At 38.0% G+C, this 17,189-nt stretch overlaps 1 protein-coding gene across 1 annotated transcript in view; it reads left to right on the forward strand.

The window, feature by feature from the left end:
* LOC126100482 (protein PAT1 homolog 1) overlaps positions 1–17,189 on the forward strand; it is a 110,632-nt gene that overhangs the window by 60,954 nt on the left and 32,489 nt on the right. The window contains exons 8-11 of the mRNA XM_049911087.1: positions 2,342–2,638; positions 4,861–5,055; positions 10,717–10,848; positions 14,994–15,152. Coding sequence (XP_049767044.1) covers positions 2,342–2,638; positions 4,861–5,055; positions 10,717–10,848; positions 14,994–15,152 — 783 coding nt within the window. The remainder of the gene's footprint in view (positions 1–2,341; positions 2,639–4,860; positions 5,056–10,716; positions 10,849–14,993; positions 15,153–17,189) is intronic.

Genomic DNA, 17,189 nt, shown 5'->3' on the forward strand with positions numbered 1-17,189 from the left:
TTTATGAGTTTTCTCCTGCCACCACTTTCTGAATAGATTTTTTTTAATCTACCCAATTACATTTATCTAGTAACCACAATATGGGATTGTGCATCTACCTTGATGCAAGAACTTTTGTTATTTATTTATTTATTTATTTATTTATTCCCTCAAACTAGATTCAGCGACAAATATCACCATCATCTGAGCGATATTGGTTCTAAAACATATAGAAATAGCATACTTGTAAAACAGGGTAACACATAATTGTATTTTGTTCCAAACATTACTTCTGTGAATAATTTCATAATACCTTATTTACTGTATGTCACAGCATGATTTTACAATTGATGCCGTTGTTTCCAGCTTATTTTCTGTGTTTTTTTATTGCCGTTCTTCTTGGCATACATCATGTTAACTAAAACTCTGTGAATGAACAAACACAAAACCATATACTTATGTATGTCAGCGTTACTCAGTTGGGGTTGCAGTGTGTTATGAATACGGTTTTGGTGTGTACTTAATTTTAATATAATCAGGAATTACATTGTTGGATGAACAGATTTTGTTGTACTTGAGGTTAATGTTTGTTTGATGTAGTTTCACTGTCATTTTCTCAAGTTTGTTGAAGAGCGTTTGTGGGAATGCCTGGCGTGGCATATAAACAAGTGGGCTTACAATCCCATATTGTTGTTTTTGTATGCAAACACCGACCAATGGAATAGTTGCAGGATAAAATTATTATATTATCTAATTTTATTTACGTAGACTATGACTGGTGTCAAGAGTATATAAACTCATTGTATTGTATAAATGATACAGTTTGTGCACTGTAACCAAAGAATTGCCAATATGTGTGAATTGTATTCAGTTTTGATAGTGCTTCTCTTGATAATGTGTCTAATATCTGTTTTTCATACAGCTTTATGTTAAAAAGCTGCACGAGCCACCTGGCAGTAGAAAACTGGGTTAATTTTGCATGAAACAATGTTCGGACCTCTCACTATCTGTCCACTGACTGGTGCTGCATTCTGTTATCAGTGTCTAGAATTATTTCAAAAGAAACATTAGTGAAAGTAACAACTTCTGTCGCAAATGGCTGAACCAATGTAATCAAACTGATGTGATTTCATGAGTGTACTTATTAGGTTTCACAGTTTGCAGTAGTTCTGCTACAAAGATGTCACTTTTGTTGACTGGTCAAGATATTTCGGAAGCTCAAAAGGAAAAAATTGCTCAATTACTCACTTCACACTTTTTTCATGGGAAGATGGTTATGTATTCTGTCATTATTATTTTAAAAATTTGTACTCTACCAGAGAACTGACATAAATGAAAAACAAATCATGAAACTTTGTCCTTTTTTAGTATGTATTACTCTTGCAGTTACATATGTGCCACCGAGCGAGGTGACGCAGTGGTTAGCACACTGAACTCACATTCGGGAGGACGGCGGTTCAATCCCACATCTGGCCATCCTGATTTAGGTTTTCCATGATTTCCCTAAATCGCTCCAGGCAAATGCCGGGATGGTTCCTTTGAAAGGGCACGACCGACTTCCTCCCCTAAACCGATGAGACCGAAGACCTCGCAGTTTAGTCTCTCCCCCAAAACAACCCAACCCAACATATGTGCCAGTAACACTTTAAATAACAGCATTGATGGCCTGTTTCCTAGTAGCTAGTGTACAAAATGTTAAACATCTGACCAAAATTTTTTCACCTTTCCAGTTTTTGTTGTATCTTTTACAATTAATTTCAGCTTATTCAGCTATTCCTTAAAGTGATATGCTGTCTCTGTTACATGCTCACATTAATAGAGCTGGTCCACTGTGTGATGGTCTTCTTCTAGCCTTCCCTCACTGGTCGTCTCATAATGGTCCTATTCGTGCTAACCTATCTTCAGAATATTTTGCAGAAAATGGTGTCACTATTTAAAAGAATTTATGGGTTTACCCCTCATACTCAAGTTTGGATGTGGAATTCTTTTGTTGCCATATGAGGAGGACACTTATTAGCCTAAGTTTTGTTTAATCTAACCAGCCACCCTCTCCTACCTCCCCCCCCCCTCTCTCTCTCTCTCTCTCTCTCTCTCTCTCTCTCTCTCTTTCTCTCTCTCTCTCTCTCTCTCCTTTTTTCTTTCTCTCCCCATCCGACCTTCCTCAATCGATTCCTTTTTCCTCCATTAAGAAGGAACATTTGGTTCCAAAAGATAAGTGTGCTATCATCTATTTTTACATGTTTCTGTCATTAGTTTGATATTATGGCTCCTGAACGTAAGTACTTATCTGCACATCTGATGTATGTATATAGATCATTTAGGCTCCTTGTGTACTAGTAGTGTGAATGGTAATGTCTTGCAGATGGGGGACCATATGTGGCAGCAGCAACAGAATCAACACTTACAGCAACAGAATCACCCACACCACCCAATGCATCACCACCCACTCCATATCCAACAGCAACAGTTACAGCAGCAGAGGTTGCGGGCAGTGGGGAAGGCTGTCAACCACAGACAGCATTACAATCATCAGCAGCAGAATGGTGTGGTGGATGAATATGCTGGTCTCATGAGCCACCGTGAACGGCAGTGGTTGCTTGGCATTCAAATGCTACAGCTTAACACTAACACGCCACACATAGATGATTATTATTATACTGTGAGTAATTCATAATGAGACGGCACAAAAATAAGAGCATGTTGATTAGTTACAATCTATTATGGAGAGCAGCTTGCAGGTTTTCCTTCCCTTCTTGAAAACAAGTACTTTTCTATATATTGAAACAAAAACAATCAGTTATTGACAAAATTATTTAATTATAATAGAGGGAAACATTCCACGTGGGAAAAATATATCTAAAAACAAAGATGATGAGACTTACCAAACAAAAGTGCTGGCAGGTCGATAGACACACAAACAAACACAAACATACACACAAAATTCAAGCTTTCGCAACAAACAGTTGCTTTGTCAGGAAAGAGGGAAGGAGAGGGAAAGACGAAAGGATGTGGGTTTTAAGGGAGAGGGTAAGGAGTCATTCCAATGCCGGGAGCGGAAAGACTTACCTTAGGGGGAAAAAAGGACAGGTATACACTTGCTTGCTTGTGTCTGTGTATGTGGGGATGGATATGTGTGTGTGTGCGAGTGTATACCTGTCCTTTTTTCCCCCTAAGGTAAGTCTTTCTGCTCCCGGCATTGGAATGACTCCTTACCCTCTCCCTTAAAACCCACATCCTTTCGTCTTTCCCTCTCCTTCCCTCTTTCCTGACAAAGCAACTGTTTGTTGCGAAAGCTTGAATTTTGTGTGTATGTTTGTGTTTGTTTGTGTGTCTATCGACCTGCCAGCACTTTTGTTTGGTAAGTCTCATCATCTTTGTTTTTAGATAAATTATTTAATTAGGTTGATAAAAAACTGAATCACCAAGCCGCAGCAGAAGACACACATAAAAGATGGTTGTAACTGGCAAGCTTTCGGAGCCAGTCTCCTCTGACCCACGGTTCTGGTTGACTTTCCCGAAATCGACCCCTTTTCCTAGACCTCACCAGTCCTTTTCCTTCACCTCTCTTCCTTCCCCGTCAACTCCCCTTCAACCCCCCTTCAACCCTGCTGCCTGAAGAAGGAGCCACTGTCTGGGAAAGCTTGCCAATTACAACCGTATTTTACGTGTGTGTTCTGCCGCTGCTTGGTGAGTAGATTTTTTATCTATCCAATTAAGCAATTCTCTATATTGAGAAATATATTTAATTACTGTCAAAATAAATAAAGAGGAAATTATTTTCAAAAAACACAATTGTCATAATGCTTCTCTAACTGTAAATCTGGCATGCAGAAAGAGATTCTGATAGGTCCCACTTTCTTCTGATGTACTGCTTTACTTGTGACACATCTGAAAGTTCTCCTTTGTGCTTAAGATTGTTTTGATGTAGCAAGATGGATTTCCTTTCATATTTATTGGCACCTTCAGCTAATGGTTAAAAAAGGAGAGGCCAAAAATCACTGAAATAGCAACAATTATTCGTTTAAAAAATAAGTGATGTGTTTAGAGTATTGTCTTCATTTATTGTTCTATAGAATCGTAAGCTTAAAATAGCAGAAACACACATTTTTTATAACACACAATGTTAGTACCAGTGCTTGGTGGTGATGTGCATAAGTTTTTCATTTTTTGCTTTACTGATGTAAGGATCAGAATTTTCATATGTGAGTGTTGTTCATGACTATTAAGAGAAACAAATAGTGAGCAATATGCTGCATGTGTCCAAAATACTGAAGAGGCTCAAAATAAAAGTTAGTTTTATAATAGATGGTTGGTTTGAAAACTAATGTCTTATTTTTATTCATGTGGAAGGCAAAAAGCATCTGGAGCACTTTTTGGGGGAACGGTACTGATATATAAGGCTGGTTCAAAAATGATTTTGCTTAGAACTAAAAAATTTTGTAATAAATTTGAAAGCTTATTTGGTTATATTATGTTGATATTTCTATCTAACAATTGCCTGTGTGTTTGACACACAAATGAAAAAAGTCATGTCATTTACAGAGAAACACATGACAGAATAACTGAAAACTTTCTCGCCTTGAAACAGGTGGTGATGAAACTAATGAACTAACTAATTATGGCATTGTTAGAAAGCAGTGTTTTTACAAGCTGTTAATGGGTTTTTTATGGTGGTGCTGTATTCCAAACCATTTTAATACATACAAAATTCAAAAGCATTCTGTCAGTGATGCTATACCCTTATCTACGTTTATTGTGTGAATAATTCAGTATTTAAATTTTAGGGGTAGTGATACATTTGTTCAGAAAACCTTATTCACTATAGAGAGAAGACAAAACTGCAAGTAAAAGAATAAATGTGCAATATTTAATTGCTTCCAGGTATTTATGTCCCGCCAACTGAAAAATGAGCAGAAAGATGGCAGTGTCCTTATTGCTGCTCAACAACACCACCAGCAGCTGCAGCGGCAAAGGGAGCGCAGGGATAGTCAGCGGTCGGAAGGAGGCCAGTCCTCACTCCAACAGCCCCGGGTCTACACTCCTGCTCAGTTTGAGAACTCACTTGGCAAACTTCAGGTTGGGGCACTCTGCAAGTGTAATACAAAGTGTCAGTTGTGTTGTGTTTCCATCTAGAAGTGGAACATGCCCAGGCCTCCATCCACATTACTGATCCCACAACATTCCTGTTCTTCCCACCTGCCTCACATCACCCTCAAACTCTGTATCTTATTTTTCTACACCACCATAGATCACCAACTGAAACCGGCCCCTATCTTTTCTCCCTTTCTTCAACTATTTTTCTGCATTTCTCATAGTAATCGGTATTCTACATTTGATTACCTGCATTCCGCCCTGCCGCCTCCCACAACCACATATTTCATACTGACATATTCTTTCGTAATCCTCTTCTACCCTGTTTGTCCCTCTCCCCAAAACACACTTTTATACCCTGAGTGGCAAAATGACCCATAACAGGAGAAGGAAACAGATTGAAGCTTCATGGATTGAGAAGGTATGTGATGTTATTTCAGTGAGTACAGAATCAAGTCATATTCACAAATAACTTGGCAGTTTAAGCACACTTATGGGTATGACATTGCACCCACTCTGGCCTGGGTGCATGCACTGATACTGTTGGGAGGAGAGTCATAAAGCCATTATATCCTCTCCTACGGCAAGCTGGCCTAAAACTGTTTAACTGGTCCTTAATATCCTGGGTCCTGGTGCTGGGATGATGTCCGAGCTGGTGCCACATGTGTCCTGTCATGGACATACCTGGGAATCTTGTGGCCATGGGGGTAAGTCAACATCACACAGACAGTTCGTAGAGACACAAGATATGTATGAAGTAGCACTATCTTCTTGGAAACGTAAGAGGTAATACATGAGGACCCATGATGTCTGTGATGTACCATTGTGCCGACAGTGTTGCCTTATCACTGCCAACCATGACGTGATACTGGATTGCCCCCCGTACCGTGACTCGAGAAGTACCACCAATTTGCCTCTCTGGAACATTGGGAGAAGGGGACAGTGGTCATCCAGGGTAGTGCAGAATAACAATTCACTACTGAACACAATTCAGTGCCATTTATTAGCACTCCATGCTTTCTGGTCATGGCAGCACTCCAAATCCAATTTTATTTTATTTTATTTTATTTTATTTTTTTTTTTTTTTTTGTGTGTGTGTGTGTGTGTGTGTGTGTGTGTTTTAATGGCAGCCTGTGTGTGGGGTGATAATTTCCTAGTTTGGCTGTTGCTAGTCTTTAGTCAGTGGTATGGGATGACACACAGTATTGCAGGGTGGCCACTACAGTAGTCTCTTGACTATCCGGCCTTTTTACTATCCAGCCTACTTAATTAATATCATAATAATAATCATCTTTGAGAAAGGATTAATTTATTGTATGTACTGTATTTTTCCAAGGCATTAGCAAGTGGGTGCCAGCTACAGTGCTGTGTGGCCTTTCAAAATGTTTTGTGTGTGTTGTGTGCTCCTAGCACATTTTGGAGTCATAGTTATTAGGTACGTATTGTATTATTAATACTGAATTAATTACTGGAACCACTCTTCAACAAATGATACTAGTGTAGCCCTCTTCCAGCACTCAAAAACAACAATGAACACACATGGAGAGCAGTCATGTTGGTAACCCTGTGTTCTTTGTTTCTTCAGAGATCCAAAGAAAGTGCATTGTTAAATAATTGTTTTGTGTGGTTTGTGTTTTAATTAGTGTGCCTGAAAGTGGTAATAAATGAAAGAACTTTGTAGCGACTATGGACCAGACACTGTGGGCTGTAACACAACTGGATTCTGGGGTAGCAACCAAAACGATTGCTTTGGAGTTAAGGTTAGGTAAAATTACTGTTTGGAGACAGCAAGGAAAAATAGAGTAGAAATTGAAAAGTGGTGTGCTTCCCAAACTAGTGGAATAAAAGTAAGAAAGAGCTGCATACATGAGTATGGAGCATCTCCATGTGCATCACATTGATCACTCAACATCTATTGCTGTTCACACCCATTTTTACCCTACTATACCTGGTAGGTAGGGTATCTAATGAAGTACTATTTGAGACAAGCTGCATAAATATTCAGCCAGATCTTGATAAGATTTCAACATGGTGCGAAGATTGGCAACTTGCTCTAAATGTTCAGAAATGAAAAATTTTGCACTCCACAAAATGAAAAAACATAGTATCCTGTGACTATAATATCAATGCGTCACTGTTGGAATCAGCCAGTTCATACAAATACCTGGGTGTAACACTTTTTAGGGATATGAAATTGAACGATCTCATAAGTTCAGTCGTGGGTAAAGCAGGTGGTAGACTTCAGTTTATTGGTAGAATACTGGGAAGCAATCAGTTTACAAAAGAGATTGCTTACAAATCCCTCGTACAACCCATCCTAGAATATTGTTCAAGTGTGTAGGACCCGTACCAGATAGGACTAACGGTGGATATTGAACGTATACAGAGAAAGGCAGCACGAATGGTCACAGGTTTGTTTAATCCTTCGGAGAGTGTCACAGAGATACTGAAGGAACCGAAATGGCAGGCTCTTGAAGACAGGCATAAACTATCCCGAGAAATTCTGTTAATAAAGTTTCAAGAACTGGCTTTAAATGATTACTCTAGGAGTATACTAAACTTCCTGCATATTGCTCACATGGGGATCTTGAGGATAAGATAAGAATAATTGCTACATGCACAGAGGCATTCAAGCAATCATTCTTTCCACGCTCCATATGTGAATTGAAAAGGAAGAAACTCTAATAACTGGTACAGTGGGACATACCATCTGCCATGCACTTCACATGCTTTGCAGAATATGGATGTAGAGGTAGATGTAACACTTCTGAACATGAATGTCGTAATTGCACCCTGATGGACATTCTACCTGCCACAGAGAATTGCAACTGTAAACATTTACGTACCCGCTGATGGTGTGTATGTGTACAAAGTTACAGTGACATCTGACCATGTCTTCTGCGTAATTCACTTTTTTGGTCAGTCAGTGTGTTTCCTGGCGAAGTAATAAATCTTCATAAATATGTATCATTCAGGAGTAAAGGAGACCACACACTGATTAACAGAGGCATTGAATCATTGGCCGGCAGACACAAAAGAGAAAGAAAACTTGCTAACTTTTGGAGTAAATCCTTTATCAAGCTAGAGTAAAAAGAAAATTCACATTCACATGCTTTTGTCTATACATAGTGCCGGCTGGACACACAATACCAGAAATGCAGTTCAACACATGGACTAGGCTGGGGTAGGGATTGTGAGGGGGTGGAGTGTGCAGGGCAGTGAGGGAGAGACATAGGAGGTAGGAAGAGGGTTGGTGGTGGCTACCTAGTGGTTAGAAGGGAGGCAACTGATTTGATGGCTAGTCATGTAGGAGGGAGGAGAGGCAGGTGCATGAACTAGGCATGCAATGCACAGGCTAAGTGTGTGATGGCCAGGGGCAAGAGCTGGTTGGTAGTGCCACACAATGACGGTGATGTGGAGATGTTAATTCGGAGGGGGTGATGCGGCAGAGCAGAGGGAAACTGTTGGGTAGAGGATGTGGAGGCAGTGAGTTAATGGCAATTGAGGTCAGGAGGGTTATGGAAAAGGGGTGTGTGTTACATGGATAACTGCCGTCTGTATAATTCAGGAAAGCTGGTGATCTAGGAAAGGATCCAGTGTTAAGTGGACCAACTGGAATTGAGATTATGCTCGGCTCCATGTTGTGCCACTGTGTATTCAACTTTATTCTTGCCCACATTTTGGCAGTGGCCATTCATTGGGTTGGACTGCTGGTTGGTTTCCATACCAGTATAAAAACTATGCAGTGATTGCAGTAGACTTAGTATATGAAATGGCTGCTTTCACAAGTGGCTCTGTTGATGATTGGTAGGGTAAGGTTTTGACAAGAATGGAGTGGGAAGTACTGGTTGGGTGGATGGGTATTCCACAGGGTTATGAACCATGTGACAAGGGCTTGGGAGTGTGAGTAGCTGTGGGTGGATGAGGATATTGTGGGGAGAATGGGAGATGTAATACCACTTCAGGAGGGGGTGGAAGGGTCTTGGGTAGGATGCCCCTCATTTCAGGGCACGATGATATACCATTGAAGCTGTGGCAAAGGATTTGGTTCAGTTCTTTCAGTTCAGGGTGATACTGAGTGACAAGTGGGCACTCCTTTGTGGCTGATTCGTGGGGGTGGTGAAATGACTGTGGGTGTGTGAGGATATATCACAGAGATCTCTTTTCATACTAGGTTTGGTAGGTAGTGTCTATCTGTGAAGGCCCTTGTGAGACCTGCATATTATCTTCAACTCACTGTCCATTTTTTATTCCTTAACATGTCTCTACCTTCTTCTCCTCTACAACTAATATTGTTATACAGCACCAATGTGGCTCTCTTGCTTCCCATACTATTTTACCTTTCTTACTGTCTTTTTACTTATCTACAAATCATTATCCATTCTTTATTCCTTAATATATGTGTACTATCTCCTCCTCTATAATACTTGTAACGATTTCTGCATCAAAAGGAAAATTCATGTGGAAAAGGTATGAAATTTTGAGGTGGAATGGCATATTTTAAGTTCAGGAAACTGTATTTTTAGCTTTGTGAAGTGTAGCATGCTTCCAATTATTCAGGTGCAGATGATCCAGCTTGCTAATTATCTTGCTGAGTATCTGTGTGTCACTCGCTGACTTTTTAAGAAAATAAAAAACTTAGCCTAAAGTATTTTGTTCGAATTACAATGAATAACTTCTGGTTGGGAAGACATAAATGGCGGAAACATCAGCTAGCAGTTAAGCAATTATGCCTATGAATCAGGATAAGATCAGGTAAGTGATAATGTCACAGAGAACAAAGTGTGTTCATTAGAGGAAGAGAGCACATCTGTTATCACACTTACTGAGGCACTGAAATGTTTGGATCTGTTGTTAAATTATGCAGGAAGAAATTTCATTGCCTGTACTGATATTTTGACTGAAAAATGTGTCACCATTGGGAGAAAGTGAACTACAAACAGTAACAGAAGAAATTGGTTGACTGTTTCCCAAAAGTAAACTGAAAGCAAATCGTATGAAATACAGTGTGTTTTAAGTCCTATTTTGTAAATAAATTTTCAGTCAGGCAAGCAATGTATAAGTATTGTAAATAGCAGTTTCTGGTAATTTTGGATTATCCCTTTTTGTTTGTTATCTGTGCAATCTTGAGTCTGTATTAACCAATTTGCATACAATTTTTATTAGCATTTTCACATAGCCATACAGCTGTTTTTGACAAAATTTGAAGTTCTCATAACAGTATACTAAATCATCAGGTTACCTTCCATTCGAAAAGAACTGTGACTGATGCCTGAACAACAGGGAACTAACTTGCATCGAGATTAGAAAATAGTGCATTGATAATGGCTAGGCACTAGACTGATTGTTGCGCTCTGTAGTTTATAAATATAGTAAATGGTATTTTACAGTGGTTATTTCATTATATATGGACATTATACTATGATAAATATTCAAACATAATTGAACTGAATATGCTAGGCCTTAAATCAATTGACCTGTATATGTAAAACTAAATTAGACTAGTGAGTTTGTAGTAATTAAGATTTCACTGGTTTTAAAAACAGTTGGTTGCTGTGGTTGTTAAAGTAGTCACTGGATCTTACTTTGTTACAAAAGCCAGTTGCTGATGTTTAGTAAATAAAGGTTACATGGTGTTTGTTGCAGGTTGGAAGTGTCACTGCACCAAGGAAGATAATTGATATGGACATCATGAACACAGATACCAGTGATGCAGTATTGCCACCACAGCAGAAGGACTTGAGGAAAACTAAGCAGCTTCTTTTGGAAATAGAAAGGGTAAGTTTCTGTAAACTGTAGAAAATGAACTAATGTAGTCTAGGAAATCTCGATGAAGAGGAGCTACAAAAACATTGTGGATTTCTTGACATCCACAATGTTCTTTTAATTCTTCTGGAAGCAGTATGGCTCTCCAGTAATTATCTTCAGGAGGCAAGAGTCTTAGTTTTGTAGATAGATATTTTAAGTTTAGGAAACTCTAACGTAGGTTCCAGAAGTGCAGCATACTTCCAATTATCCAGGTACAGATAATCCAGCTAAATGTAATGATTGGAAAAGATCACTGGTTAATGACAGTTGGATGTCTAATTAAGTACAATAGATTTCTAGAGTACGTTTTTGTAGGAAAAGCAGAATAGAACCATTGGCAGGCACAGAATGTCAAAGTGTGATCATTGCAATGAATTGCAATACTTTTATGAAGTGTACAGGTGACAGTGAGATGGAGAAGAATGACTGTGTTAGGTCAGTATAACATAATTTCAAACCTTATCAAAACTTTTCCTCAATTACCCCTTCCACAAGATAATCAGAGGAAAAAAGTTCACCACCTACTCTAGTTTTTCTGTTCACATGGATAACCTTCAGTATCAGGTATGATATTTTAATGTATTACTTTTTTACAATTATAATCTGTTCATCATAAGAATAAACCTGTTGTAAACATTACGCCGTGTATTCTTCCACGTTTGCTTGAATCTCATAGGATTTCGTGTCACGAGGAGCTGAAGCCAAGCTGTATTGACTACAGTCAAGTACGATCATACGAATGTGTTTTATGCAGTGTTACATGCATATAGACTGAGCAATAATGCGGGATAACAGCTTTACCGGTGCATTAAACTTGCACAGCATTGGCCAGCCAAACGAGCGAAGAAACAATATAGCTTCAAATGTCATTTAAGTTTTAAAGAGATTGAAACAATATTTGGCAAGACTACCACAAGCTTCTTGGGTGACCAGATGGAAAGCATTAAATACTCTCATTCTCACCTAGCATAGCATTATAATTACAGATGAGTGATGAAAACTCGTAACTTAAACACAGGGTAATTTTTCTGAGTGAGATTGTGTGATACAATAGCATACTCCAGGGATTTCTCCGTACTGTTGAATACTGAAAGTAACAAGTCGATCAACAGCAGAATCCATGAAGGCTCCTTGGCACTGCCATTCTATATTCCACCAGTGTTCACCAGTGACGTGTGAAAACAGTGTGTGTGTTATTTCTGGCAGCTTAACGGTCTTGTTATTTCTTGGGACAAATCCCTTAACTTCACTCCAGATCAGTTCTGTTTGGTTCATATTGTAATGGTACAGAGAGAAATGTAAACATGCAGAATTTATATGGTGTGTTTGATACTGTAAAAAAGATTGTTTTTCCTGTTCCCACGACACTGATCACTCTGGTTCATGTAAGAGTATAGAGTATTTTGTGTTTCATTTTTGCCCTAAAAATTAAATTGTTACATTTTCTTAATTTAAGCAACCTTTATTAACAATCTTGATAATCTTGATAATTAAGAATTAATATTTGAAATGAAACCAGGAATTTTGCATGCAGTATGTAATTAAAAACAAGAAGACATGCATTATTCATAAAAAATCATGATGTTTTCAATTACGGCATATAGATATTTCAAATTGAATGAAGAAAAAAAAGAAAACCTAAAACAATATTTGAACCAGCGATCCATGAAATGCACTAAGTTATGAATCTACTATGCAGCCAATTCCACCATATATCCAATGTATATTTATATATCAACTGTATTAAATACGGTCCCTTGGAAAACTTCAAAGCCGGTCATTCTTTTTTTTCTTCCGTAAATTTAACCATGTTCCAAATGCGTGTTTCACTACAGAATAGGAAGCAACCTCAGCCATTTTCCTGCTACATATTAATAGCATGATAATCAGACCACTACAGTACAGAGACTGTGACTGTACACGATTTTTTAAATAAAAACGATATAGTTAAAGTATGATTAAGAAAGACATCAATGGCTGTTAATATGTTAGAATATCTTACAGTTTCATTTAATGTAACTTAGTAACAATGTATCTAATATGTAAGTAGGACCTACTTCCAAGAGCATAACAACACCAGTGTGTGTGGGGGGGTGGGGGGGGGGGGGACATGCGCTATGGCTTTTGACTAATCATTGCATTTGTGTTTGTTTACATCTGGTTCATTCTTACAACAAACAGAGTACATAACTGTATGCGCTACGCTTTGTAAAGATATATCCACCTATACCGGTGGGTGTACTTGCAAAATTATATTATTGTATGACGAGATATGATGTCATGAACATTGGAATGCATGAAAAACTAGCTTTTCTTATAACAGTATTATGAAAAGGATAGATTGCTGTTCACCATATACTGGAGATGTTGAGTCACAGACACACACAACAAAAGGATTGCTAAGCAGTCGAGCTTCAGCTGTCAGAGACGGTGGCCATTTGTGTATATATGTGTGTGTGTGTGTGTGTGTGTGTGTGTGTGTGTGTGTGTGTGTGTGTGTGTGAGAGAGAGAGAGAGAGAGAGAGAGAGAGAGAGAGAGGGGGGGGGGGAGTAGAGAGATAGGTAGGTAGAGTTATGCTTGTGTGAATGTGTGTGTGTGTGTGTGTGTGTGTGTGTGTGTGTTTGCCTTTTGACCGAAAGCTCAAATGTGTAGCAGTCTTTTTGTTGTGCCTGTCTGCAACTCTGTGTCTCCCGGCCAGGTTGAGGATTTTCTCTGCCCAGGGACTATCCAGTCCCTGTTTGTGTTGTCCTCATCAGTCCATCATCATTCATGAAAGTGACTAGATTGGACTGTGTTTAGTGTGGTATAGTTTGGGAATGTGTCAGGGCACTGATGACCACACAGTTGAGTGCCCCACAAACCAGTCATCATCATCATCATCATCATCATCATCATCATAATCCTGTGTATGGTGAGTAGCAATGTATCCTTTCCATAATACTATCATCAGTTTTCAGAAAAGCGAGTTGTTCAAAGATAAAAGATCACTTGGTGAGTAGATTTTTTACCTATCCAATTATAAGTTATTACTATAGGAATTATTAGCACTATGAACACTTTTGGCATTAATAGTCATTGTGCATCTCAAGACCATATCTTTTAAAGTGACTTTTCTTCAAAATTTTAAATAATTCTGTCATTGCTTACTCTGTCTAAGTGTGTAACTACTGGAGATCTTATCAGCTGAGTCAAAAATTCAGTCACTTTGTTTTTAAAATCACCAACTTCAATCTGAATAGTCAAGGAATAAAAGGTGCAAAATAATATATTTTTTCAGAAAATTCAGCACCGTAAATATATTCATCCCTTAACATGTTCACACTGGTCTGTTTTATCACATTTTACAATATTCACCATGATGAGAATTTAAGTTCACGTTTCGTAGAGAAATAATTGATGCAGTGACTCCGAACAAAATGGCGGTATCTTCTACTGGACACTGGCTGTCATCTAACAGTTTCACTCTGACCAGCGTCCTTGTAGGCTTCTCACAGCGAAGTATATGCAGCCGTGTTGCTCTGATCCCCGTGAATAAACATGAAACATAAACAATACACACTTTTGTAGTTACCTTATAAAATGATAATGGCTAAAAATCCTTTAACGATATTTTAAAGAAATTTACATATCCTTAGGTCACTCAGATGGCAAACGCAGCAACATGAGAAAATTCCATCTCCTTAAAAGGTTCCATTCTGTTGAATGAAGAGAATTCTGAGTTACAAATATGGTACTGTGAATAACTGACTTGCAAGAGTGTGGTTTCAAACTCTCTCCCCTCCCCAGAACTCATACACAAAGGAAATGGGATAAGGACACAATTTAGAAGAAACGGTAATATCAGAATGTAAAGAGATAATCATGGAATTTGGCTTTACCCCAATGAAATGTATAGAATAATTGCTTTTTCAGCACTAGCCATTGACCATAGAGCGGAAAGTCTGCTAATAGGTTGGGTTTGATAATGTAGGTAAATAAAATTATTTGCCAAGTTTAAAGGAGGAAGCAAAGCGTGATGCAATTATATTAAATAGTGCTCTATTGTTTTTGATAATCATTCAATTTAAAAAGTGTTAAACACTCGTGTGTTATGTGTGTGTCTTTTTTTCCCTAGCTGTACATGTTAATACTCCAAGTGGAAGATCTGAAGAGCGACATACCAGAAATACGGGAAGCAGTGACAGAAAATAGAGAAGACCTCCTGCGCAAAATAGTCTCTGCAGTCCTGCTGGGTGATCGTCTGGCAAGCATTCTCTGCGTCCGGAAGGGCAGGGTTCGTAGAGTGATACTGTTTTCTCCAAATTATTATTTCATACAGAAAGTTATGTATGTTGTTGTTTATTCAGTTCTCAATCTAATCATATTGGCATGAGTCCATCTGCACTCAATGACTTGAGAATGCCTCATTAAATAAAAGTCCATCTAATCTTGGATTGAAATGCATGTAAATCATTCATGCTCAGATCCTAATCAATGTTCTCCAATATCTATATGCTAACTGTTCCAATAGAATATTCTGTACTTGAAAATGGCAGCGTTATCACAGCTCTCAGTCACCATGTCTCAAGTTCCACTGTACTATCTACCTTCAATATGCTGAGCTGATGGAACTATCTCATTGCATGTCAGTACACAAATAGTGATTGAAGTAAGTTAACTTAAGAATATGGCAAAAGGATCATTCGATGCATGCACAGACGCACTGAATGAAGTGATATGTTGATTGTAAATGCATGATTGAAACTTCTGTATAAAATCTGTAATTATAAATTTATGAAATGATGTCTGGTTATTGTACAATAGAGAAGAGGTATAATAATAATAATAATAATAATAATAATAAAAATAACAATAATATAGAGAATGAATGTGGTGCTGTTTTTGCCTGCTGATTTCACTGGCACCGTCAGTTTTTATGCTGTTGTGCAAATAATAAAACTGCAATGATGAAAATGCGCCGTAATAATTTGGAAAAAATTATATTTCTCGAAAACTATTCTAGTGTACTACATTCTGTTGCATTGTTTATACGAGGATGTTTAAATTGTGTGCCAAACAACTAAATGCAATAATTGGCCTCTGGAGACTATATGTGTAAATCTGCATAATGCTGGTACAGAGAACTAATGAAACTATTCCCCAGTCAATTCCATTTGAGCCCTTGTATATTGTTGTAGCACTGTTTGATAAATTTTTACTAATTTACGAAGATTTGCAAATTTGGCTAATTTTGTGTGCATGTAGTATCCAAAGTACAAACGTAACAGATTGGTTATTTTAGTAAAAAAAAAAAAAAAAAATGGTCTGGTTTCTGAATCTAATGATTCCATCCCCCAAAGACATAGCTATCCAACTTTCAATCATCAGTCTTCAGACTGGTTTGGTGCAGCTTGCCATGAATTCCGGTGCAGCTTGCCATGAATTCCTCTCTTGTGCTGATCTCTTCAGGTCATAGTAGCACTTGCATCCTACATCCTCTGTTATTAGTTGAATATATTCCAATCTCTATATTTCCCTACAGTTTTTTACCCTCTGCAGCTCCCTCTAGTTCTAAGGAAGTTATTCCCTGATGTCTTATCACAGATCCTATCATCCTGTACCTCGTCCTTATCAGTGTTTCCCATGTGTTCCTTTTTTCACGGATTCACCATCTCATTCCTTATCAGTCCACAAAATTTTCAATGTCCTTCTGTAGCATTATATCTCACACTTATTGTTTCCTTTCTAGTTTACTTCCAGTCCATCTTCTCTTCTCATTCAACTATTCATTTCATTCAAAGATCTTGTAATTCTTCACTTTTGCCGAGGATAACAGTGTCATAAGCAGATCTTGTTGTTGATATCCTTTTGCTTTGAATCTTAATTCCACTCCCAAACCTTTCTTTTATTTCCATCATTGCTTCTTTGAAGTATAGATTCAACAATAGGTGTGAATGGCTGCCTCCATGTCTTTGTTATTTGTCTTCCATTCTTATTGTTACCTCAGGGTTCTTGTACATATTGTATATTACCAGTCCTTGTCTAGAGTTTACACCTATTTCCTTCATTATTTTGACATCTTGTACAATTTTACACCTTGGAATTCTTTATGTATGTCAAAAAATTCTGGGAATCTATCTTGGTGTTTTTAGTTCTTGCTTCCATTATCAAGTAAAATGTTAAAACTGTCTTGCCTTGCCTTTACCTTTTGAAAGCCAAACTGATAATCTAACAGTCTCAGTTTTCTTTTCCATTCTGCTTCATATTATTCTTGTTAGCAACTTAGATGCATGAGCTGTTAAGCTGATTGTGCAGTAATTTTCACTCTTAT

Source organism: Schistocerca cancellata, chromosome 9 (genome assembly GCF_023864275.1).
Source record: "Schistocerca cancellata isolate TAMUIC-IGC-003103 chromosome 9, iqSchCanc2.1, whole genome shotgun sequence".
NCBI lineage: Eukaryota > Metazoa > Arthropoda > Insecta > Orthoptera > Acrididae > Schistocerca > Schistocerca cancellata.